The 21,022-nt window shown below is 41.0% G+C and overlaps 1 protein-coding gene across 1 annotated transcript; it reads left to right on the forward strand.

Annotated features, from left to right (window-relative positions):
* The first annotated feature begins 78 nt into the window (after positions 1-78).
* On the forward strand, positions 79-17,831 carry tmod2 (tropomodulin 2). The gene is made up of 10 exons (XM_079664218.1): positions 79-226; positions 5,249-5,469; positions 6,393-6,549; positions 12,445-12,567; positions 12,821-12,895; positions 12,984-13,114; positions 14,257-14,364; positions 14,453-14,596; positions 15,079-15,223; positions 15,882-17,831. The coding sequence occupies exons 2-10, from the start codon at positions 5,344-5,346 to the stop codon at positions 15,911-15,913; spliced, it is 1,041 nt and encodes a 346-aa protein (XP_079520344.1). The 5' UTR covers positions 79-226; positions 5,249-5,343; the 3' UTR covers positions 15,914-17,831.
* Positions 17,832-21,022: the final 3,191 nt, after the last annotated feature.

A 21,022-nucleotide genomic window follows, 5' to 3' on the forward strand; every position in this document is an offset into this window, starting at 1 on the left:
ATTTGTCCGTTTCGGTGCAAAAGGGCGGGACAATGTACGCTATTGGTTACCACCCAAAATAATCTCTGCCTATTGGGTAATTCAGACGTCACTCGACGTGCTCTGGTTCTCCTTTCCTGTGTTACCGCCCTTGGGCTGAGTGAGAAATCAAGCACTGGAGACATCGCTTTCATTGGGAAGACTGGCGATATTTGGAGATTTTTTAGTTTGGTCCCATTAGCCTCAGGTAAGAAAATAAATACTTCGCGGGGTTAGAGTTAGTATGTGAATTCAGCGAACTTGCTAACCGTACTGTTCAACAAACTGTCACTTGTGCTGGTTTAGCTAAACGGCTATCAACTTGAGTCCACTGTTAGCCTGTTAGCTGCTACATGTCATAGGGCTGTTTCTCATGGTGTTACTGCATCCGACTCAAATGTAGCTAAGTTACCAAACTGTATTCAAATAAACTGCTTAACAGTTAACATGTGTTGTGTTTTACCTGGCGATGTTAATCACTATCAACACGCTTACTATAAGTGTTGTAATCATAAACATGTCAAGATCGAGTTAGCTAACACCGTTACGATGTGTCCACAAGAGATGGATGAAACCATTATTGTATATTAGTTAGGGCTGTTAACTTACCACCAAAGAAAGACATTGACGTGAATATAATATAAGTAGTACGGTATGATATGTTGGTGCTATGCAGTATAAAGTATCCTCGAATGATCTGCTAGTTCTTGTTTTGTTGTGTAATACTGTGCCAAATTGTAAGAACAATATAAGAAAAATGCGTCTCAGCCCCTCCCTGTCCGCCTGAATGCGTTGACAGCCAGGACATCAATACCTCGGTTTTCTGCTTCACTAAGACAAGAGTTTCAGTGTTTTTTAAGGACGTAGTTTTGGTGGGGTGACTCACACCAGTGTGGACGGTGAGGTAAAAGGATGTGGCTTTAGCAGCAGTTCTTCTTGTTTGATAGGTGCAAGGTCTTTGTACATGTGTCACTGAGTCTACCACAGGCACATTCTTTGTGTAGAAGCATGGATGTGTATTTGTGAGTTCACAAAGGTAGTTTGACCAGCAGGGCTCAATGGTGAATGAAGGGTGTGGTCCAAGTCTTAAGGAGGACGTCTGCTTTTGGAAGCCTGAAGCTAGGTTGCCCTGCTGAAGGGGTGCAGCAGGTAACTGAGGAATGTCCTAGTGACTGCTGAGATGGCATTTGTGTTGATACTGCCAGTGCCTACAACACTGCACTGCAGTATTGCAGATAAACAGGCTCATCACACAGGATTTGGTTTCCTGCTTACCTTTCACTGTGTGAGTGAAACCTGGCTATGTGTGCGTTGTTTCACCCTTGATGTTATTCAAGGCTCAAGGCTTTTATTTGTCATACTACATAGCTACAGTGTAGTTATGTCGATGAAAATCTTAGGTCACAGGCTCCACCAACAGTGCAACACAATACAACTGAAAAATAGTGCAAGTAAATACAAAATAAATAGTGAAATAGTGCAATAAGAGTCTATATACAAGTGATTGGAATATGATATATTAAATACATAATTTGTAAGTTGCAGCCAGATGAATGTTATGGATGTTCTACAGTAGTCACAGTAGCGATTAACATCTGTCTTTACATTTTTTACAAATGCGTAAAAAAGGGGTCACTGTTCTTGGACGGCATCATTCATAGTCAAGTCAGGGCAAGACCTTCTCAAGATGAGTCAAGGCACAACTTAAAATGTGTTCTCATTATGTATTAATGGTGTGTGTCTGGAGTGTGTCATTGAAACGGTGTAGTTTGCTAATAGTGTGTGTTTGTTTGAGAAAGACCCCACTTCCTGTCTGGCCCTTATACACAAGTTGGAGGGACACAACATGATTAAGTGAATTAACTACATGAATGATTGTTGTTTTCTTTTTCTGACATGTGTTTATATTACCACACGTAAAATACAAAAATGTCCATTGATATGTAAACACATGTACTTTCAGTGACACCTATATGTTCTTATTGTTTTTACTTGTTCATGTATTATAGTGAACATACCATAGGGACGGCGTGATTAGACCCTCTGTTGCTATATTTCTCTCTCCATGTGTCCTCTATCATTTCTGACACTTCCAGGCACCTCAGGGGGGGGGGATGATTAAAAGGATTGAGGAGAACTGAGTTACAACAGGGAGGAGAGACCGAATGGTGGAGAATTAAAGTGTAGAGTACGTAGGTGGTAGGAGGAAGTGCAGACTCTTGTCCCATGGGTAGCAGAGCTGGGCCATTCCAACTATAGTCTTTTTGTGGGTTGACTGGGCGGTGCTCTATAATAATATAATAATAACCAGTTAGGGCTTCCTGTACATCTCTGATCTGCGAGTAATTTTTCCTACAGCTTCTGCCTCAGGGATCTAAAACAACCTGGATATTGGTAGCAAAAGCTATACTTGATGGAGATAAATGTAGAATGTCTTTTTCTCCTCTTTTAATTTACTTAATAGGGTTACATGATATAATAAAAAATATGCAATTACTTATTTGAATATTGTGATTATGAGATATCATGCAATAAAGAATAATTTATTAAAGTGTACTCACTTTGTCTTGATGCTGGTTTCATTATAAAACCCAATACTCATTGAATAAAACATTTCATATTTCTTCCGACATTTTTTTATTGAGCCAAATTAAACTCAATACCAATAGAGAGATAATTATATATATATTTGAAGTTTCGTTTTTTACGATAGTCTTTTACAAACTAATGCACTTGCATTCTTTAGCTATGTGTTAATCACGAAAATTGACATCAAAATGAGGATTAAAAAACAAAATCATAGGCCTATTCTGTGACTTTATTTCTTAATGAACATTGCCAATACTTTGCCCAGGAAAAAAACCTATTTTGATTCATACTCATAGTTTAAACTACTTTATAACAGGCTATGCACAATCAAGGATACAATTGCAGTTTATTTGTTCTTTATGCAGACAAACAGTAGATGAGATTTTTCTGTGAAGGCTTGATTTAACTTTGTAAATGGGATCATGCATCTTAAAGTGTTACTTAAATTAGCCAGGTTGCAATCCTTACTAAAATGTTTATGTTATCCAAACAGTACCTGAGTGAACTGGTCAATTTATGTAAGTGAAAGGTGAGTGTATTATTGGCTCAGAGCCATCTGTTGTTGTCCTGAAGGATTAGCTGAGAAGGAGAAAGGAATCAATCAGACCGGACTAATGGATCCTCTCAGTGTATCCACAGCAGCCTCAGCCCACCCATAGCCATCATTACCCCTGTCTGCATGCTCCATTACTCTTCTGTGTGCACGCTCAAATGTACTGGACCTTACTGTTAAAGGTGCATTTTAAATGCGTTGAGTTATGTCAGGGAAGTGGAAAGCAGGATAAGATGGTTAACGGTGTTACTTTGAGCTGACCTTGTCATAAGAGCATTATGTGCATGTGTGTCATCTAACACTTGTCCCAGACTGCCATCAGCAGAGTTGTCATCTCATTGTGCCCTCTGCTCAATATGAGGTTAAGTTACATTACAATTAGGCCAAAGAAGTCAGATTCAAACTTCTGCTTTTCCTATGTTCTCAGTGGCTAGCAAAGATTAAACTGGTGTGGAGGAAAATGTCATAATGTTCAGATAATTAAAGTCTCCCTGGGTTGTCCCTGTCCCTGGAACATCTGAGTGTTGATTATGAAAGATGATCAAAACTCCTTCTTTCCAAATCATGCGAGCAATGGCTTTGAATGACGTCATGCTAACCGATTCCTGGCTTTGTTCCACGATCACAGTACAGAAGACTGCTTTTGTGGACGCATAATGATTTTCATGTGTTTCGGATTCATGGGATACGTTTAATCCATCAAATATAATGCTCAGTTAAAAAGTTATTTTTCACATTTATATCCCACTCAGAAGCACCATGCTCTCCTTCCTCCCAGTTGTGCTGTGCTTACTGTACTGTACTGTACTGACTCTCTATCTGATTACATTACTGGTGGAACATTTGGGTGACATTATTATTGTTGCACATTATATCATAAGGTTTGATTAAAGTAATCAGTACTGACATTTGAGCCCAGCTTCATCTGCTGTCTCGCAGGCTTGCAATTGCCCCTGCTATGACTCTCATAACCATTTCATAAATATATGTGTGTAGCTGCTGCAGTGGTCTAATGGAGGAGATGAGGGGGAGAATTAGTCCAGGACAGAGGCTGGATTGTGGAGCAGTGAACAGACTCTCAGGGAATTCCTCTGAACTCAGAAAAGAAACCACTCGGGCAGCTCCGGGGGAAATGGCACTGAACGTTGAAAGAATCCTTGGAAGCACAGGTTATTCTTTCTGCTGTTACAGAGTGTAAAGATGTTGCTGTATTTCTCACTAGACGTGAATAGGAGGTGCACTATTCCTGTGCCTTGTATGTAGTTACACTTTGGATTAAAGTGTCGACTAACTGAAATGTAAAACAAAGCTTTGTCTTTCTTAAAAGAAGTGTTTATTTTTGCCTTGATTATATTTGGGACAGCGTGGTCTAAGATGAAGTGTGTGTGTAAAGTGAAGCGTGTGTGATTTAGGAATAAAACCATCTGTGGAGTCATGAGGTCATTGACTGTTGGGGCTGTGGTGTGTAGCTGGAGCCTCCTCATTTTGTTTGACAGGGTGCACACTGAATCTCTCACTCTTCCACTTATCTCAGCTTTATTTAATCTTAACTTATCTACTTACAGTTTACTCCACGAAGCCCTGACCCACGTAGGATAAGCTTCTTCTTTTAAGTTGTTAATGTTTTCCAAAGTACCACAAAGTTGTTGCTGATTCCCGTGGGAGTGGTCTGATGATTTTCTGAGCCTGAGAAAGTTCTTCCTTTGTTCCAGCTGTGTGTGTGTGTGTGTGTGTGTGTGTGTGTGTGTGTGTGTGTGTGTGTGTGTGTGTGTGTGTGTGTGTGTGTGTGTGTGTGTGTGTGTGTGTGTGTGTGTGTGTGTGTGTGTGTGTGTGTGTGTGTGTGTGTGTGTGTGTGTGTGTGTGTGTGTGTGTGTGTGTGTGTGTGTGTGTGTGTGTGTGTGTGTGTGTGTGTTGCATCATTGCAAGGCTCCATTACCCAACCCAGCTGCTGATCAACTATTGTTTCACAGGGAGGAGATCAACATTGCTCTCTGTTTGGATATAATTAGGTTACATTGTTTAAGTCAGCTAAATGAAGCCCATGTTAAGCCCCATCGTCATAATGTGTATGTGTGTGTTGGTCTACAGGTAGCCTCGCCCTGGTCCGGAGCCGTGAGCTCGAGAGGAAACATTGTGGCTGTGGTCTGCTGTTCAGTGTTGCAAAGCAAGATTTAGCCCGCACCATGGCGTTGTCATTCAAGAAGGACCTGGAAAAGTACAAGGATCTCGACGAAGATGAGATCCTCAACAACCTGTCAGCGGAGGAGCTCAAACAGCTGGAGACGGCCCTCGAGGAGATGGACCCTGAGGTCAGCACACAGTGAGGGGGACACTTTAGTGGGAGGGAGTTCTGTGGCAAAGGGAATCATGGGAAATGTATGCAGTCCAAAAATATATTTGCAATTCATTTTCTCAAATAAGGTACAAAGATAGTTTTCTTAAAAAATACACCTAGTTTTACCTGGTACAAACTAGTTTAGGCCGGTTGAGTGTAGTGAGCTGTAGAAAGTGGACATTGGTGAGTAGCTAGAAATGATAATGGGAATAAGTCTATCAACATACATATTATATCACATCCTCACAGTTTCATTGAACATCACATCTTCAAATCGAGGGTGGATTTCTCCTCTGCACACGTCCCTGTCCCCAGCCTCTATGCTGGAAACATCTCTCAGCTGCAGCAGCTCTGTCTGCAGGCTGCCAAGTGTTTGTGTGTTTATTTGTGAGTAGAGCTAAAGAGAGTATAATGAAATCCCCCCAGACGCCTGGGCGTTTTATTTAAATTCCATCTAAGCCGAGTGAAATAAACCTCCCCTCGTGGCCCACAGGAAACAGTCAGCTGTAGTGGGAACATATTAATAAAAAGTAGTTTCACAGAAAAAAGCTCTGAAGTTTTCACATATCTTCCCCCAAGTTTTGACTCACCTAAATAATTACTTTTTATTATTTTATAATATTTGCTATACGGTTTGAGTTATATTACTACTGACATGAGCTGAATTGGGCAGCATAGTTGCAATTCACAGTGTTAACAATGAATGTAATTGCAACAATGGATATTTTCTACTCATATTGAAGACATATAGATACATAAACAGCTTAAAAACCCACATTTGACATTGACCCTTTACCCATTTAGAAAGCTGTTTATACAGTCTATGCTCTATATTGAGTGCATTGAAGTCTTCATCTGGTGACAGGTTTAATATGTGTCCTTGTCTCCTCTCCTCAGAATGCTCTTCTCCCAGCGGGCATGCGTCAGAAGGACCAGACGACCAAGCAAGAGACAGGAACTTTCAGCAGGGATGGCCTTCTCAAATACCTGGAGAAGGAAGCCATGGAGTACAAGGACCGAGACGATGTAGTGTCCTTCACTGGGGAGAGGAAAGGTGTGTTTCCCAACAAGAATATTCACAGTTTTGCAAGCTTCCCATGACAAGAAATCAAGAGTCAAAATGTTTTGTAAAGTGTTCAGGGTGTCCGCTGGGTCTTAAAAAGTATTAAAAGTTGATCAATCTATTTAGCGAAAATGAAGGCTATTAAAAAGTATTAAACAGCATTTTCCAAGGTATTACATTTTGTAGATTGTTTTCAATAAGTATATAAATGGTCCAAAGAGGTTGTACTCTACAGTCTGCCTGAATGTAATCATTGCGTAGGTGTGTAGTGTGATTCTGTGTAGTTTATTTATGGCATCCCGTTGGATTTGACGTCATCTGAACAGGACATCGCACGCTCACTGCTTGATAGAGCGCGAAGGTCCGTTTACGCCGGTTGCTAAACAACATCGTCTGCGTCCAAATGGTTGGAAGATAAGGAGGAAGGACAATCAATACTGTATATAGTAAATGTGAGGTAAAGTGTGTTGCCAATGTAACCGGTTAGAACTCCAAGTGACAATGAGGTCTTCAAATGTATGGAAAGGGTCTTAAAAGGTCTTCCATTTGACTTCAGGGTTCCTGCATATACCCTGGTGTTTTTCTTTATATTAACATTTAATTTATAAAAGAAAACAAATTCCACTAGCGATGCCATACGTTGTTACATTGTGTAACTCTCATCAACATCACTAGTGCGGTGCTTTCACATGTTAGTGATGTGTCTCCAGGGGATGAGGAGCCAAGGTGTGTCCGTTTGTGTGTGGGTCTGTATCAGAGGTTCAGACACACAGCTGTAATTACTGTTCTGCTGTCTATGCAGGTATTTGTAATGCATGTCTGCTCTTATGCAACACACAGCAGTGTGGGGGAGGTGAGCTTGTACCAGGGGATAGGAGCTAAAGAGTGTCAAAGAAGGAGGCAACGCTAGCATTCAATGTCTTGAATCCACTGTCCACTTAGTTGTTTAGTTTCTCGAGATGAGTAAACAGTGACTTGATGACCTTTTCTCCAATATAACTATGCAATTCTGAGCCTTGAGGCTTATTTTACTGGGAGGGATTCTTTAAGTCTGAAATGTCTCTGGGGCTCGCTGGTTAAAGATGCCTAATGTGAGTCCAGCTGTGGACCTTTTCTCACGCCCTAACTATACAATAAGTCTTAATGCCTTAAGTTAAAGTTAAAGGAGTATCTGTTTGTATAACGGTCCTTTCTATTTCTTAATAATGATGTTCGGTTTGACTGCCCGCTGTGCGGCTGCATTACTCGGCACCCAAGGAAGTGCAGTGTTAAGCGGAAGCTCTTGAGATCTATTCTTATGCTCTGCTGGGCGATGCAGCTATGTCATGCTACAGTAGATGTATTGCTCTGGACCCAAGGAAGCGCAGTGTGAATGTAAAGTTGTTTGGCAGATAATCAAAACTAGAAGCCAAGCTATTGGCCTGTTCCGAACAGCCACTGCACTAATCTTTATATTAGAGCAGTGGCTGTATGTGTTACTCACACAGTTATATACCAAGGCTATTTAGCAAGCCCTTAGCATTGACATTGAAGGAGGTTAAAGACAAGGCCTTAAATGTGGGATGAGGGAATTCCTTTGTCAGAGGACTCCTGAGTTTGTAATAAACAAAATGTTCCTTTTTAAAAACGGAATAAACCTGATATTCTTGAGAGAAACCAGGTCTGGTCTAACTGGTATTCAGACCGACTGTTAGTCATCTTAGTCACTTGATAGAAGAGGGAAAAGGAGATGTTAAATATTTGTTAGCATAGAGAGTGTAGCAACATTATACATGTTTGTCCAGAGGATTTCCTTTCTTTCTTTCCTTGTCTTTGTTGGGATCTCCAAAGATCTTAACCCTACTCCCTTTTACAGAGAAGAAAAATGGAGCTGATATCTTACCCCTGTCCCAACCCTGGTCTGTTAGAAATTAGTGTGTGTGTGTGTGTGTGTGTGTGTGTGTGTGTGTGTGTGTGTGTGTGTGTGTGTGTGTGTGTGTGTGTGTGTGTGTGTGTGTGTGTGTGTGTGTGTGTGTGTGTGTGTGTGTGTGTGTGTGTGTGTGTGTGTGTGTGTGTGTGTGTGTGTGTGTGTGTGTGTGTGTGTGTGTGTGTGTGTGTGTGTGTCCTATGACGACATGGAAAACAAATCACTGTGCTGGTTCTGTGGAATGCAGCTCTTCCCCTTGTTAAACTCGCCCCCTGCTGATAAATAATGTGGTCATGAGTGTGTGTGTGTGTGTGTCCTCTTAGTAACACACACATTATTCAGAGGAAAAACTGCCTGCTTAAATCCCTCTGCAGCCTTTTAACCACCCTATTATACGAGTCACTTTTTATTATGTGCTAGAATCCATTGTTTTGTCTTTCTAATTGACATTTGTGTTCTGGTTGGATGGGGACTGGTGAATGAATGCTTGTGATTGTATTTTCCAGTGGTTGAGGTTTAAGTTGACATTATCATCATGCGTCAGCGTAAAGGAATATAACTTGTTGCACTAATAAAAGCATTCAGGGAAGGCTTCTGTTCAAGTCTGATAAACATCTTGTTTGTTGAGGTTACAGTGGAGGGTGTGGCTGGTTGACCAATGACAACACAGAGCAGCTCTATCACACGCCTCTAGTATACAGGTTTTTAAAAATAAATTGCTTACACATTTAAAGCGTTTGCCATTAGGCAGCCATGTGTAACAGGGACGTGGTAATGCAAATGACATCAGTTACCACAAATGTGCTGCTAAAGATGTACTAAATGTTAAGTTAATAGGGTTGTTCTGGTTGATTACATCATATTTAATTTGTTTGTCATTATCTGTGATTTAAAGACATTTATTTGGAAGAGAAACTGAGAGCCAACTGTTTGTTTTAACCATCCACGAACTAACAGAACGATTCAACATATCCCTTGCTCCATTCAAACAGTTGTTTCTGTGCAATGAGGGCTTGTTCTCCTTTGTTATATATCTGTATATCACTTAGCTAGTCATTTTGCATCCTAATCCAATAAAATCATTTTCAAAAACAGACCCAAATCGTAATGGACTGGAATTATCATTTAGGTATTGTACTGTTGTCTTGCATTAAAAACAACATTAGAGTACTGCTTTCAGCATGCGACACCCATGATGTATTATGCGTTCTTCTTTTGTGAATAGCAGCGATTAATGCACGGCTTAGGTTTTCACGAATGACACAATCTGTTGCCTGACTCTAGTTTCGAGCAGACCCTGTGTTATTGTCTTGCCTTGTTTGATCTATTTAGTTTGTTTACTCCATGATATACGCTCATGTGGGATCATACAAGTGACAGGCCCTTAGGCCCGTCTGTCTCTTGGCTCCGTCTTCTCAGCTCTGCCTCTGGGGGGCTAAATGTCTCTCCACAGGGACTGGCACAGGATGCGGCCCGATGACTGTATTTTACTGTTTACTGGCCCTCAGGAAGTGCCAGAGCCCCCATTTGGGACCAGTATGAACAATTTGATTAGCTTGACTGACTTTGAGGGATGGAAAGGGGGGGGCTGCCTGTTCTTGTGTAAGGAGACAGGCAGATTGGAGCAAATGGCACCCACTGCATGGTCTCTCAGTGTGTGTTGCCCCAGCAGTGCGGTTCAGATTAGACTCCCTTCATTGTTCCATGACTTCCTTCGCTCTTTCCGTTTCTTGCCTCAGATAGGTTACCATGGTGATGCCAAATTTGTGAGACAGTTCTGCCAGAATGAATGTTGCGTGAAATAGCATGAGGCCCAGTCTTAGTTAAATGGCACATGTTTTCATTTTCATTATTAACTTGGCCTAAACAGAAATCTTCAATTGATTATTTTTGTCTTCATTCCATAACATTGGGTAGGGTTAACACTGACCGAAGTGGAGACACTAAATGTGTCAAAGGGACAATAGGTCCCAATATCTACAGGACTGTCTCAGAAAATTAGAATATTGTGATAAAGTTCTTTATTTTCTGTAATGCAATTAAAAAAACAAAAATGTCATACATTCTGGATTCATTACAAATCAACTGAAATATTGCAAGCCTTTTATTATTTTAATATTGCTGATTATGGCATACAGCTTAAGAAAACTCAAATATCCTATCTCTAAATATTAGAATATCATGAAAAAGTATACTAGTAGGGTGTTCAACGAATCACTTGAATCGTCTAATTAACTCGAAACACCTGCAAGGGTTTCCTGAGCCTTGAAAAACACTCAGCTTGGTTCAGTAAACTAAATCACAAGTATGAGGAAGACTGCTGATCTGACTGCTGTCCAGAGGACCGTCATTGACACCCTCCATCAGGAGGGTAAGACACAAAAAGAAATTTCTCAAAGAGCAAGCTGTTCACAGAGTGCAGTTTCAAAGCACATCCACAAAAAGTCTGTTGGAAGGGGGAAATGTGGCAGGAAACGCTGCACAACCAAGAGAGATGACCGCAGCCTTAACAGCATTGTGAAGAAGAGTCGCTTCCAGAATTTGGGGGAGCTTCAAAGACAGTGGACTGAAGCTGGAGTCCAGGTATCAAAAGTCACTGTTCACAGACGTGTCCGGGAAATGGGCTACAATAGCCGTATTCCCATGGTCAAGCCACTTCTGAACTCAAGACAACGGAAGAGGCGTCTGACTTGGGCTAAGGAAAAGAAGCACTGGACAGTTGCACAGTGGTCCAAAGTCCTCTTTTCAGACGAAAGCAAGTTTTGTATTTCATTTGGAAGTCAAGGCGCCAGAGTCTGGAGAAAGGCTGGAGAGGAGCAAAATCCAAGTTGCTTGAAATCCAGTGTAAAGTTCCCACAGTCAGCGATGGTTTGGGGAGCCATGTCAGCTGCTGGTGCTGGTCCACTGTGTTTCATCAAGCCCAGAGTAAATGCAGCTGTGTACCAAGAGATTTTAGAGCACTACATGCTTCCGTCTGCTGAAAAGCTCTATGGAGATGAGGAATTCATTTTCCAGCATGATCTGGCACCTGCCCACAGTGCCAAAACCACCAGTAACTGGTGTACTGACCATGGCATTACTGTCCTCGATTGGCCTGCAAATTCCCCTGACCTGAACCCCATAGAGAATATGTGGGGTATTGTGAAGAAGAAGCTGAAAGACACCAGACCCAACAATGCTAATGAGCTAAAGGCCGCTATTGAAGCATCCTGGGCATCCATAACACCTCAGCAATGCCACAGGCTGATTGCCTCCATGCCACGCCGCATTGATGCAGTAATCCGTGCAAAAGGATTCCCAACCAAGTACTGAGTGCATTAATGGACATTTTCAAATGTTTGATTGTGTTTTGCTGTTATAAATCTTTTTTTTTTACTTGGTCTGAGGAACTATTCTAATTTTTTGAGATAGGATTTTTGAGTTTTCTTAAGCTGTATGCCATAATCAGCAATATTAAAATAATAAAAGGCTTGCAATATTTCAGTTGATTTGTAATGAATCCAGAATGTATGACATTTTTGTTTTTTTAATTGCATTACAGAAAATAAAGAACTTTATCACAATATTCTAATTTTCTGAGACAGTCCTGTAAGTAACTGAAAAAAAAGCTTGATTTAAGTAAACTAGCGGAGGCATGTGCATTGCAGAGGGAACGCTTGCTTGGTGTCGATTCCAAACGTATGTGTGTTTATAATCATACAGTTGCTTGATCTGGGCATGTTTGGACACACGCAGACAGCAATTGGGAGTCTTGCAAACGTATGACTGTGGCTCAAGGCAAGAGGATAGCAATGTACGTATGTAGAACAATGTCACATTAATCAAAAGTTTTATATAAATGTGACGTTGTGTAACTTCTCAAAGAACCTGACGCTGCCTGCCTCATATACTCATTTCATCCGTCTGTGTTGAAGTTTCTGTAATTGATTGCCCGCCCATGTTTATGAGGGCTGACTCACTCACCATCTTTTCCCTCCTAGGTAAAGTATTCATTCCTAAGCAGAGACCAATAGAAACACGCCAAGAGGAAATCACAACCCTCGATCCAGAATTAGAGGAAGCCCTGTCCAGCGCCACAGACACGGAACTGTGTGATCTAGCAGGTAAGAAGAAATACTTTTTGAGAGCGCTTAGTAGTCATTGTGAAAGGGCCTGTTGAGCTCTGACTGTGCTTCCCAGGCCTCCTTCCTTTACTGTAGGTGTTGATAGGGGAATACAAGGGCTAACTGAGCAAAAATAAAACCTCTTTTCTGCTATGGCCTCTAGATTGAGTTACTTTTCATTCACTGAACACATGCTTACACACTGATTTCTGCCCACGGCTGCTGACTCTTAAGTTTTGCTTTTGTTTCACAGCGATACTGGGTGTTCACACGCTGGTCACCAGTAATCAGACGTATGATGGGACCTCATCTAAAGAGGGTTACAACAGTAAGTACAGTCATTGAATATAACTGTTTATTCAAAGATGCCCAAAGCATGTAGCATGTTAACCTGACCTCTGCCTGGGGGTCTCTAGATGTGATCAAAGGGGAGAAGATGACCCCAATATTTGATGAGCCTCCCAATCCCACTAATGTTGACGAAACTCTGCAGAGGATAAAAAGCAATGACAGCTCCTTGACAGAGGTCAACCTCAACAACATTAAGGTAAGCAGAAACACATGCTATCAGAGTGTCTATATCAGGGGTCGGCAACCTTTTTGATATGAAGTGCCATTTAAAAAAAATATATGTTATTCAGCGTGCCAACGATCAATAATTATCAAAGGGGAGGGGTGAGGAGCTTGACGCTCATCAACTATCAGCAGGAGGACGGGGGAGCCTCGCTGCGGGGAGCAGTGTGTGGACCTGTCAGCGCAACTTACATGATGCCGAATTTAACAAACACATTTAAATAATTGGTTTAAACGGTATAATAACAACAAGGACGATCGTCTGTTCTTTGATTCTCCAGAGCACACATGTTATGATATTAGGGTCATGCAGAGTGAGATGAGATCGCTGTCCCTTTAAGAGACAGAGAGAGACAGAGAGAAAGAGAGAGGGGTGTGGCTTGTGCATGTGTGTTTGTGGATGGTAGAGCGACAGTGAGAGAACCTATGGAGAGAACGTGTGTATGTTTCTGGAAGTGAAACGAGGCAGCAGAAAAACAGAGGTCTGTGATGTATTTTGTGAAACAGAAGAACAACTAAATAAATGCAACGGCCTCCCAAGAAGAGCTCGCCTCTCTCCAGTCATTTAAGCTAAAGTGGGTTATTGAACCTGAAGCTTGTTGCTTCTGCCCTCTTCGACTACGGTCTGGGAGCCGACAGGAAAGTTCAACACACAGATGGCCAGTCCGCCCCTTTGTAGCGTATTATTTCGATGAGAGATGAACAGAGCGCCACTGGGATTTCAACTAAATACACAGCCACGCAAAAACTGCGGTATTTGTACAGCTCCTTATGGGTACTGCAATTAGTGAAGTGCTTTCCTCTGTGGTGAAACGATCAGCACTGCACCACGGAGGAAAGCGGCAGAAAGTCACCTGGAGATAAAGAGAGCGGGGCTGCGTTGCGTGCATGGCTTCCTTCTGCAGGTAACGGGGAGACGCGCTCTGGCGGCGGTCTCGTTCAGGATCCAAAAAGACAATTTAAATATTTTGCACACTTATTCCACTTATTCCTAGTGTGCCACTGGTTACGGTGCCGCGTACCATAGCTGGCACGCGTGCCAGGGGTTGCCGACCCCTGGTCTATATGCTTATCTATCTTTGGACCGATGACAGCGTTTCTTTGTTGCTTTTCCAGAACATCCCGATTCCAGCACTGAAGGAATTTGCCAAAGCCATGGAGAAGAACACGAGCGTCAAGAAGTTCAGCCTGGCAGCAACGCGGAGTAACGACCCAGTCGCTGTGGTGAGGGAGAGCTGCGTGTGGACTGTTAATATATCTGTGGACACCTGACAACTCCATATTTACATATTTCCTCCTTCCTCCCCCGCAGGTGTTCAGTGACATGCTGCGAGAGAACAAGACGTTGCAGAGTTTGAACTTGGAGTCTAACTTCATCACCGGGGCCGGGATGCAGAGTTTAGTTGATGCGTTGCGAGACAACGACACACTCACAGAGATCAAGATAGACAACCAGGTACCAGATGCTTTGTGAACACGCACGCACGCACGCACGCACGCACACTAGGATTGGAAATTACATAGGCTTTATAGTTGAGAAGAAACTGAAAAAACAAACCTATGAGTAAGGAGGGCTATATATTATTTTTAAATAAAGTAGTCATACAACCTAAATAAGTTGAAAATGTTGGTCATGCAGCGTACATTGGAAGAAAATGTCAAACACAAAGCAGTGATTTAAAAAAAAAATAAAGAAAATAAAGGATTGATAGTTTCCAGAAGAGGATAGGTAAAGGAAGCTTGAAAACAGTTTTCCCTTTTTAACACGTCAACTAAAATCAAGAGTTTAAAAAATCACCTCAAACACTTTGTGTATTGATAAAGCAAGAACGCGTAGATAAAGCTTTGTTGTGTATGGACCAGGTGTTACTCCCTATCGATTATAAACCAAAGTGGCTCTGACTGATAATCTGACTTCTGTATTTGTTTGTGTTTTAGAGGCAGCAGCTGGGTACTACTGTAGAGATGGAGATGGCTAAAATGTTGGAACAAAACAACACCGTAGTGAAGTTTGGCTACCGCTTCAACCAGCAAGGACCTCGCTCCAGAGCTGCTGCAGCTATGACCAAGAACAATGACCTGGGTATGACTCACCTGACACACACACACACACACACACACACACACACACACACACACACACACACACACACACACACACACACACACACACACACACACTTAAGATTTGTTCAAACTTGCAAAGCTGAGTGAGTTGTTTCCCATGATGTCATCTTCCACCTGGTTTATCTGTCTTTGGGAGAATGAGTCAACAGTTCTGCAGTTCCCGGGCATCTGTATCTACAATGTTATTCTTTCTGACAAGACGTCAGTCCTCAGTGACGGCCTCTGCTCTCTTTTAGCTCCTCATCCTGTCAGAGTCGCGGTAGCTCAGGTCTGATGCATGGGTGTGACTCAAGTGTGTCATTGCATCGCAGTGTTTGAATGAATTAACAAAGTATGGAGACTGACACGGTCTTATCACACAGCTTCAAGAGTGACGACACCTCACTTCCTGTTTCCTGCACACGCTGACACATGCTGTTGATATGGATCTAAACTTTGACCGCCTAGCTCATTAGGACTCACTGAGTGTTCTCATGATAACTAACAGGACTGTGTAGGTTGAAGGTTGTGCAGCATGTCTGTTGATTTCTATAGTATTTACTCTGTCAATCAATTGATTTTGTGGAAATAAATCTATTTTTTTCGCTCTTTTTCCTTCTTCTTCTCCTCCGTAGTACGCAAGAAGCGAGTGGAAGCAGACGTGTAGGGACAGAGCTGTCTCCCAGCCAATCCTGATGTTTCATCTCACCATGTGGAATAATTTCAGCCAATGCCCTGGTCTCATCTCACTGTGTGGAAACTTAAGTCTTGTGCCAAATAGTAGGGCAAGGCATGCTCAACCCGAACATACATCTGAGAAGAAGGGAACTAACTGGAATTGCCCTAACCCATTTAAATGTTCATACTTATGTTTATTATTGTTATGTTGTTATTGAAGGTGTAAATCTGATTAGCTTTTAGTCATTCCATTTCAGCTGCTCCTTTCTTCTTCTTTTTTGTTTTGTTGAGCCTTTTATGCGATTTGTCCAGACTTTTTAATTGTTTTTTCTTTCCTTTTGTACTACGCTATAATCATTGTGGAGTAATCATGAAATTGACCAAGTAACAGAGACAACAATTCCACCTTTTGTCGAAAAACAATAACATTAAGAATCCTGTATCCTCTACTATGATAGTTTGAGGCCTAAGCTACAAGTATATTACCCGTATTAGACTAAAGTGTGTCATTAGAAAGACTTAAGCATCAGGAAGTGACGTGACAAAGTCAGACACACAGCTACTGCAAACCTTATCCGACTGTACAGCTGTACGATAACATAAGGTATCATGAGGTAACATAAGTCACCATGGGGGTGCAGGTGTAGTCGATTGGAGTTGTTGGTCCATCTCCTTTATCCGGCTGGTGTGTGTAATGGTTAGGCCTCAGAACAGCTGATGGCTCACCCCCTTACATGAATTTAATACTGTACGTATCAATGCTTAATGTTTAATAATACTTAACGGTTTCATTATAGCTTAAGATCTTATCTTCATACTGTTCAAATTCCTTAAATGTCCTTAACATGAAATACAACTAGGGGTACTGTGAAAAGAACAGGATGCTAACTTCTACCTGCTCTTACAAAGGATGCTGTAACATTGGGTTTCTCTGATGCTTAACCATGCCAAAGACTTACGCATGCATTGGTTAGTATCACTATGGTAACGGTTATTGGTTCAGGTTTTGGCTTTCTCAGCGACAGTCACTTCCTCGCAGTACACACAAGGGAAACAACAATTATCTAGCCATTGTTTAGATCACATCATGCCATTACATTGTTATTTATTTTCATGTTGTTGGCCATTTATAGCATAAGTTTCAGCAAGTAGTTCAATGAGATGTGAGGAGGAGTCTGCGAACACAGGCTGCGGCTACTCGTGAACTAGTTCTCCTCGATCTTAAATGTCACTTTCCCTCGTTCACACTTCCCTTGGCTCTCAGCAGTAGCATGTCATTCCTTATGTAACCGATAACAACATGCTATGTGTGCCTCAAACTGAACTTCCTGAGGTACACTCACCTGCTTGAGAGGCGATTAACAGGACTAATTCAGGATTACTTGAAACTTGTATATACTGTGTGTGTAATAGGAACAATATGCTGGCATGAACATCACATCATGTTTCTGTCGACCAAAAATGTTCCTTCATCTTAACAGCCTCACATTCCTTGGAAAATTATTTTGGGTTTTATATCTGTGTCCTTCTTACCTGCTCATATCTGTTTGTATTTTCTTCTTGGACCTTTTTTGTTTTTACATTACTGTGCTGTGATGGTGGACAGTCAGCTTAAGTGGAAAACTGCTTCTTTGCCTGGGCTTGTTAAAAGTGGTCTGTGATTCATAATATGTATATTATAAATTGTAAAATGCCATCTCAAATTCAAAGTGCACACACTCACACAGGTTTTTATGTGTGTACCACTTAGATCCACACAACTCGTTGCTGAGATTTTTTTTACTTTGAATTTCAACTCCAGATGTTGACTCAATATAAAGAAAATGTACTATTATAAACCCACAGGACTGGTAAAAAAGCACTGCTGAATATAAGATATCCTCAACAATAAATGTTTTTACATACTCTTATGTGCCATTGTGTTAATTCATTTCTTAATAAATCTTTAAAATGTATTCATACAGTAGATAATATTAAACCAGTTGCATAGCTTTTATTCTAGAAAATAAAACTACTTTACTTACAATTTGTTTCTCTTTTACAAAACGTCCTTAGCTTTGGTTGGTTTCGATGGAGTTTCCGCCGTTGTCATGGAGACGATCAGTTGTTGACAAAGGGGCGAACTGCATTTGCTGATTAAAGCCACCAAAACAGGCTGGAAGCTGTACAGGATTTTAAGTCAGAGAACATTGTGCGAAGATAACATTTTAATGTCAAATGAGAATTTCCGAGGTCAATAATGAACCTTAAATTTCCACTTAATTGTTTGTATATTTTACATATTTATATAGAAAGAGATAGATGGTGCTGAAATGCTAACCTTCCTTATCTGACCCTTTACTAGCACTAAGACACACGCTAAGTGCAGTTGAGCCGGATGGCAATTTATTCATTTGGTAGGAATGGGGTCATAAACCGTAGGCCTATTGCAAAAGAGGAAAAGTAATTTGATCAGCAAAGTCAGCAAGCTTCATCATTTGCTGGGGAACTACAAACTGAAATCTCCACAGAAGAGTAGATTTAAAGCCAATTGTGGCCAAAACTGAAGTTCAAAAAGTGTTTTTTTATAACTTGTAGAGAGGCCTTTTGGTTTCCAGAGGTACTCTAGGTGGTGTGTGTATGCACCCTTTAATCAGATCCAGTTTTTCAGAGTGTTTGCACATGCCGGAGAGATGATGTCATGTATTTGAGTCCATCCCTCTCTGGGTTTCCTGTGCCAGAGTGCTGCGGGGAGCTGCCGCCAGAGAAAGCTCTGCACTGCTGGCAGCGAACCGTAGCTGTAGTGAATGACTCAAGTGTTTCCACTCTGTGAGCACAGAGAAAAGCAGAACTGAAGGTTTAGGTCATGTCTGTCAATGACCCCAGATGGCATGATTTCAAAGGAAAATATGAAATATATAGCTGTGTTCTTATATAAGTCGGCTACAGCACAACTGTGCCCTCAGAGACCATAAACTATTAATAAGCACTGCTCCTCCGCATGTGGTAAAATACATTAGAACTAACTGTTTCTAGTCCATGTCTTTGTTTGAGCTGATGTCCAGAGCACACTGTATTGACTATAGTATACTCTGTCTACTATAAGTTAAAGCAGAGTATCTGGTGATGCATGAAGTTCAAGCATTCGATGAGATGACAAAACCAAGCATATCATTAGACAGCTATCTTATAATGAAAAAAAGAACATGACGTTGATGATATTCTACTGAGCACTTTTGCATGGGCTGTGTGATTTTATGTGATATCAATACAACTGATGGTCAGAGAATGGATTAGATGTTCGATGGCAAGTATTACATATCAATGTACTGCAACAATTTCAACAGAGTTAGCCCAATATGAAAGAGAGTGATGCAAAAAGACAGCAGATGTTGTAAATGTACACACATGCATGAACTTCTCATCCTCTGCAAAATGTTTGAGAACACTTTATATCACCACAACTTCATATCAGTGTTTTAAAGCCTCTGTCCACCTCCTCTACAATCTTTCACAGAGCAGCTTTGTTCTTTCACAGGTATGTTGTTGATTTTCCATCAGAATGAGTATTGTAGAGAAACCTTGATCAAAGCTCTCAACAGTCCCTCTCTATCATGGCCTCATGCGCTTGGTAAACAAAGGCTCACAGATAACAGAGGAGAGATTTGGAAGGGCACTGGTATACTGTTAATCTTTGAATAAAGTACTATAGCACTGGTAATATGTTCATTTTGGAGGAAATATTACTAATTTCGGGTATGGAAGAAATAACAGGCAGTAGAAATTCCCTGTTATCCTATCAGATGTCAGCTGAATCCCCAGAAGGTGAGCGCTGACATGTTATCAGGACCAAAGAAGCAGAGATGATGTCCTCTAAACACTGACTCATACCTGACTGGTTATGTAATCGCCCTAACTGAAAACACCTTGAGAAGAAGTAAGCAACATCTGTGAGTGTGTGTTTGATATTATACTCCTGAGCCTGAACAGATGCAGCTTTCTGGCTTGTTGAGTTAGTAATGTTTTAGGAGAAGAGGAAAGATCTATTTATTTAAGAGATGGTGGTGGATTTGAAGACGTATAATGTGGCATTAATAGATTTGAACAGGAATAACAGCTACCTCTATTACAAGGCAGCCAAAGCAGCCTTGTAGTATTACAGTTCCTTCCACTTGTGTTAAAAATAGGTCGGTTTCTCAGCCTTAACATTTCAAACAGATTCTGCCAACAGATACTCCCACACCGTCAAAAAAACAATGATCAGCAGCACTATTTAACAACTGCTGGCCCTTGAAATACTTTATGAGCCTTTAAATACGATGTCATTTTTTTATAATAACCTAATTTTTTTACTACTTGGACTAAAAAGTCATCACTTTCCATTATATGACGGGATGGATCCCTCTAGCATTTTGTCTTGAATTATGGTCGTTCATCAGTCTTTCATAATGGCTTTGATTATTCAATACTTTTTGAGAAAACAAACTCCAATGTTTTTGTATTTATCTAAACCCATCCAATTAATTCACTAAAACAAATATAATCCATTTTTTCTAGATTTTTGTTGACAACAAGTGTAGACAATCTTAAATTCCAATATGCAAATGTTTATCAATGAGCCCTGGACTCATCACTAAAGTATTAAATTATCAAAAACAGTCTTTCACTTCATTTATGTTTCATAAGGTTTCAGAATTGACTGGCGATTAAATTACGCCATCTGGTGGTTGAAAACATAGGGAACTTTGCACAGATGTAATTCCACAAACTGTCCAGCAGGGGTCGGACTATAACTGACTGATAAATTATTTAGGACAATATTGAAAAAGGTCCTGTGGGTGTCTCCTGGGACCCAGCCCCAGCCCATTGACAAATGTCTACTGTAGTGGACATTTTGTTCACATGCATCTCCTTTTACTCTTTTGAGCTACTCTATCAATCTCTGCTGCACTCTACAGAGGACATCCTGGGCTTTCCAGTGATATGTCATTGGTTAAAATTGCATGTGGGGAAGTTCCTCTTTCTTTTCAACCAAAATGGTTGGCATACCAACAACAACATTTTATTGTAGGAGGAGGGGTATGTCTTATTGTTGATCAATTGTTATTTTTACCATGAA

Source organism: Notothenia rossii (genome assembly GCF_949606895.1).
Source record: "Notothenia rossii genome assembly, chromosome: 2".
Lineage (NCBI taxonomy): Eukaryota > Metazoa > Chordata > Actinopteri > Perciformes > Nototheniidae > Notothenia > Notothenia rossii.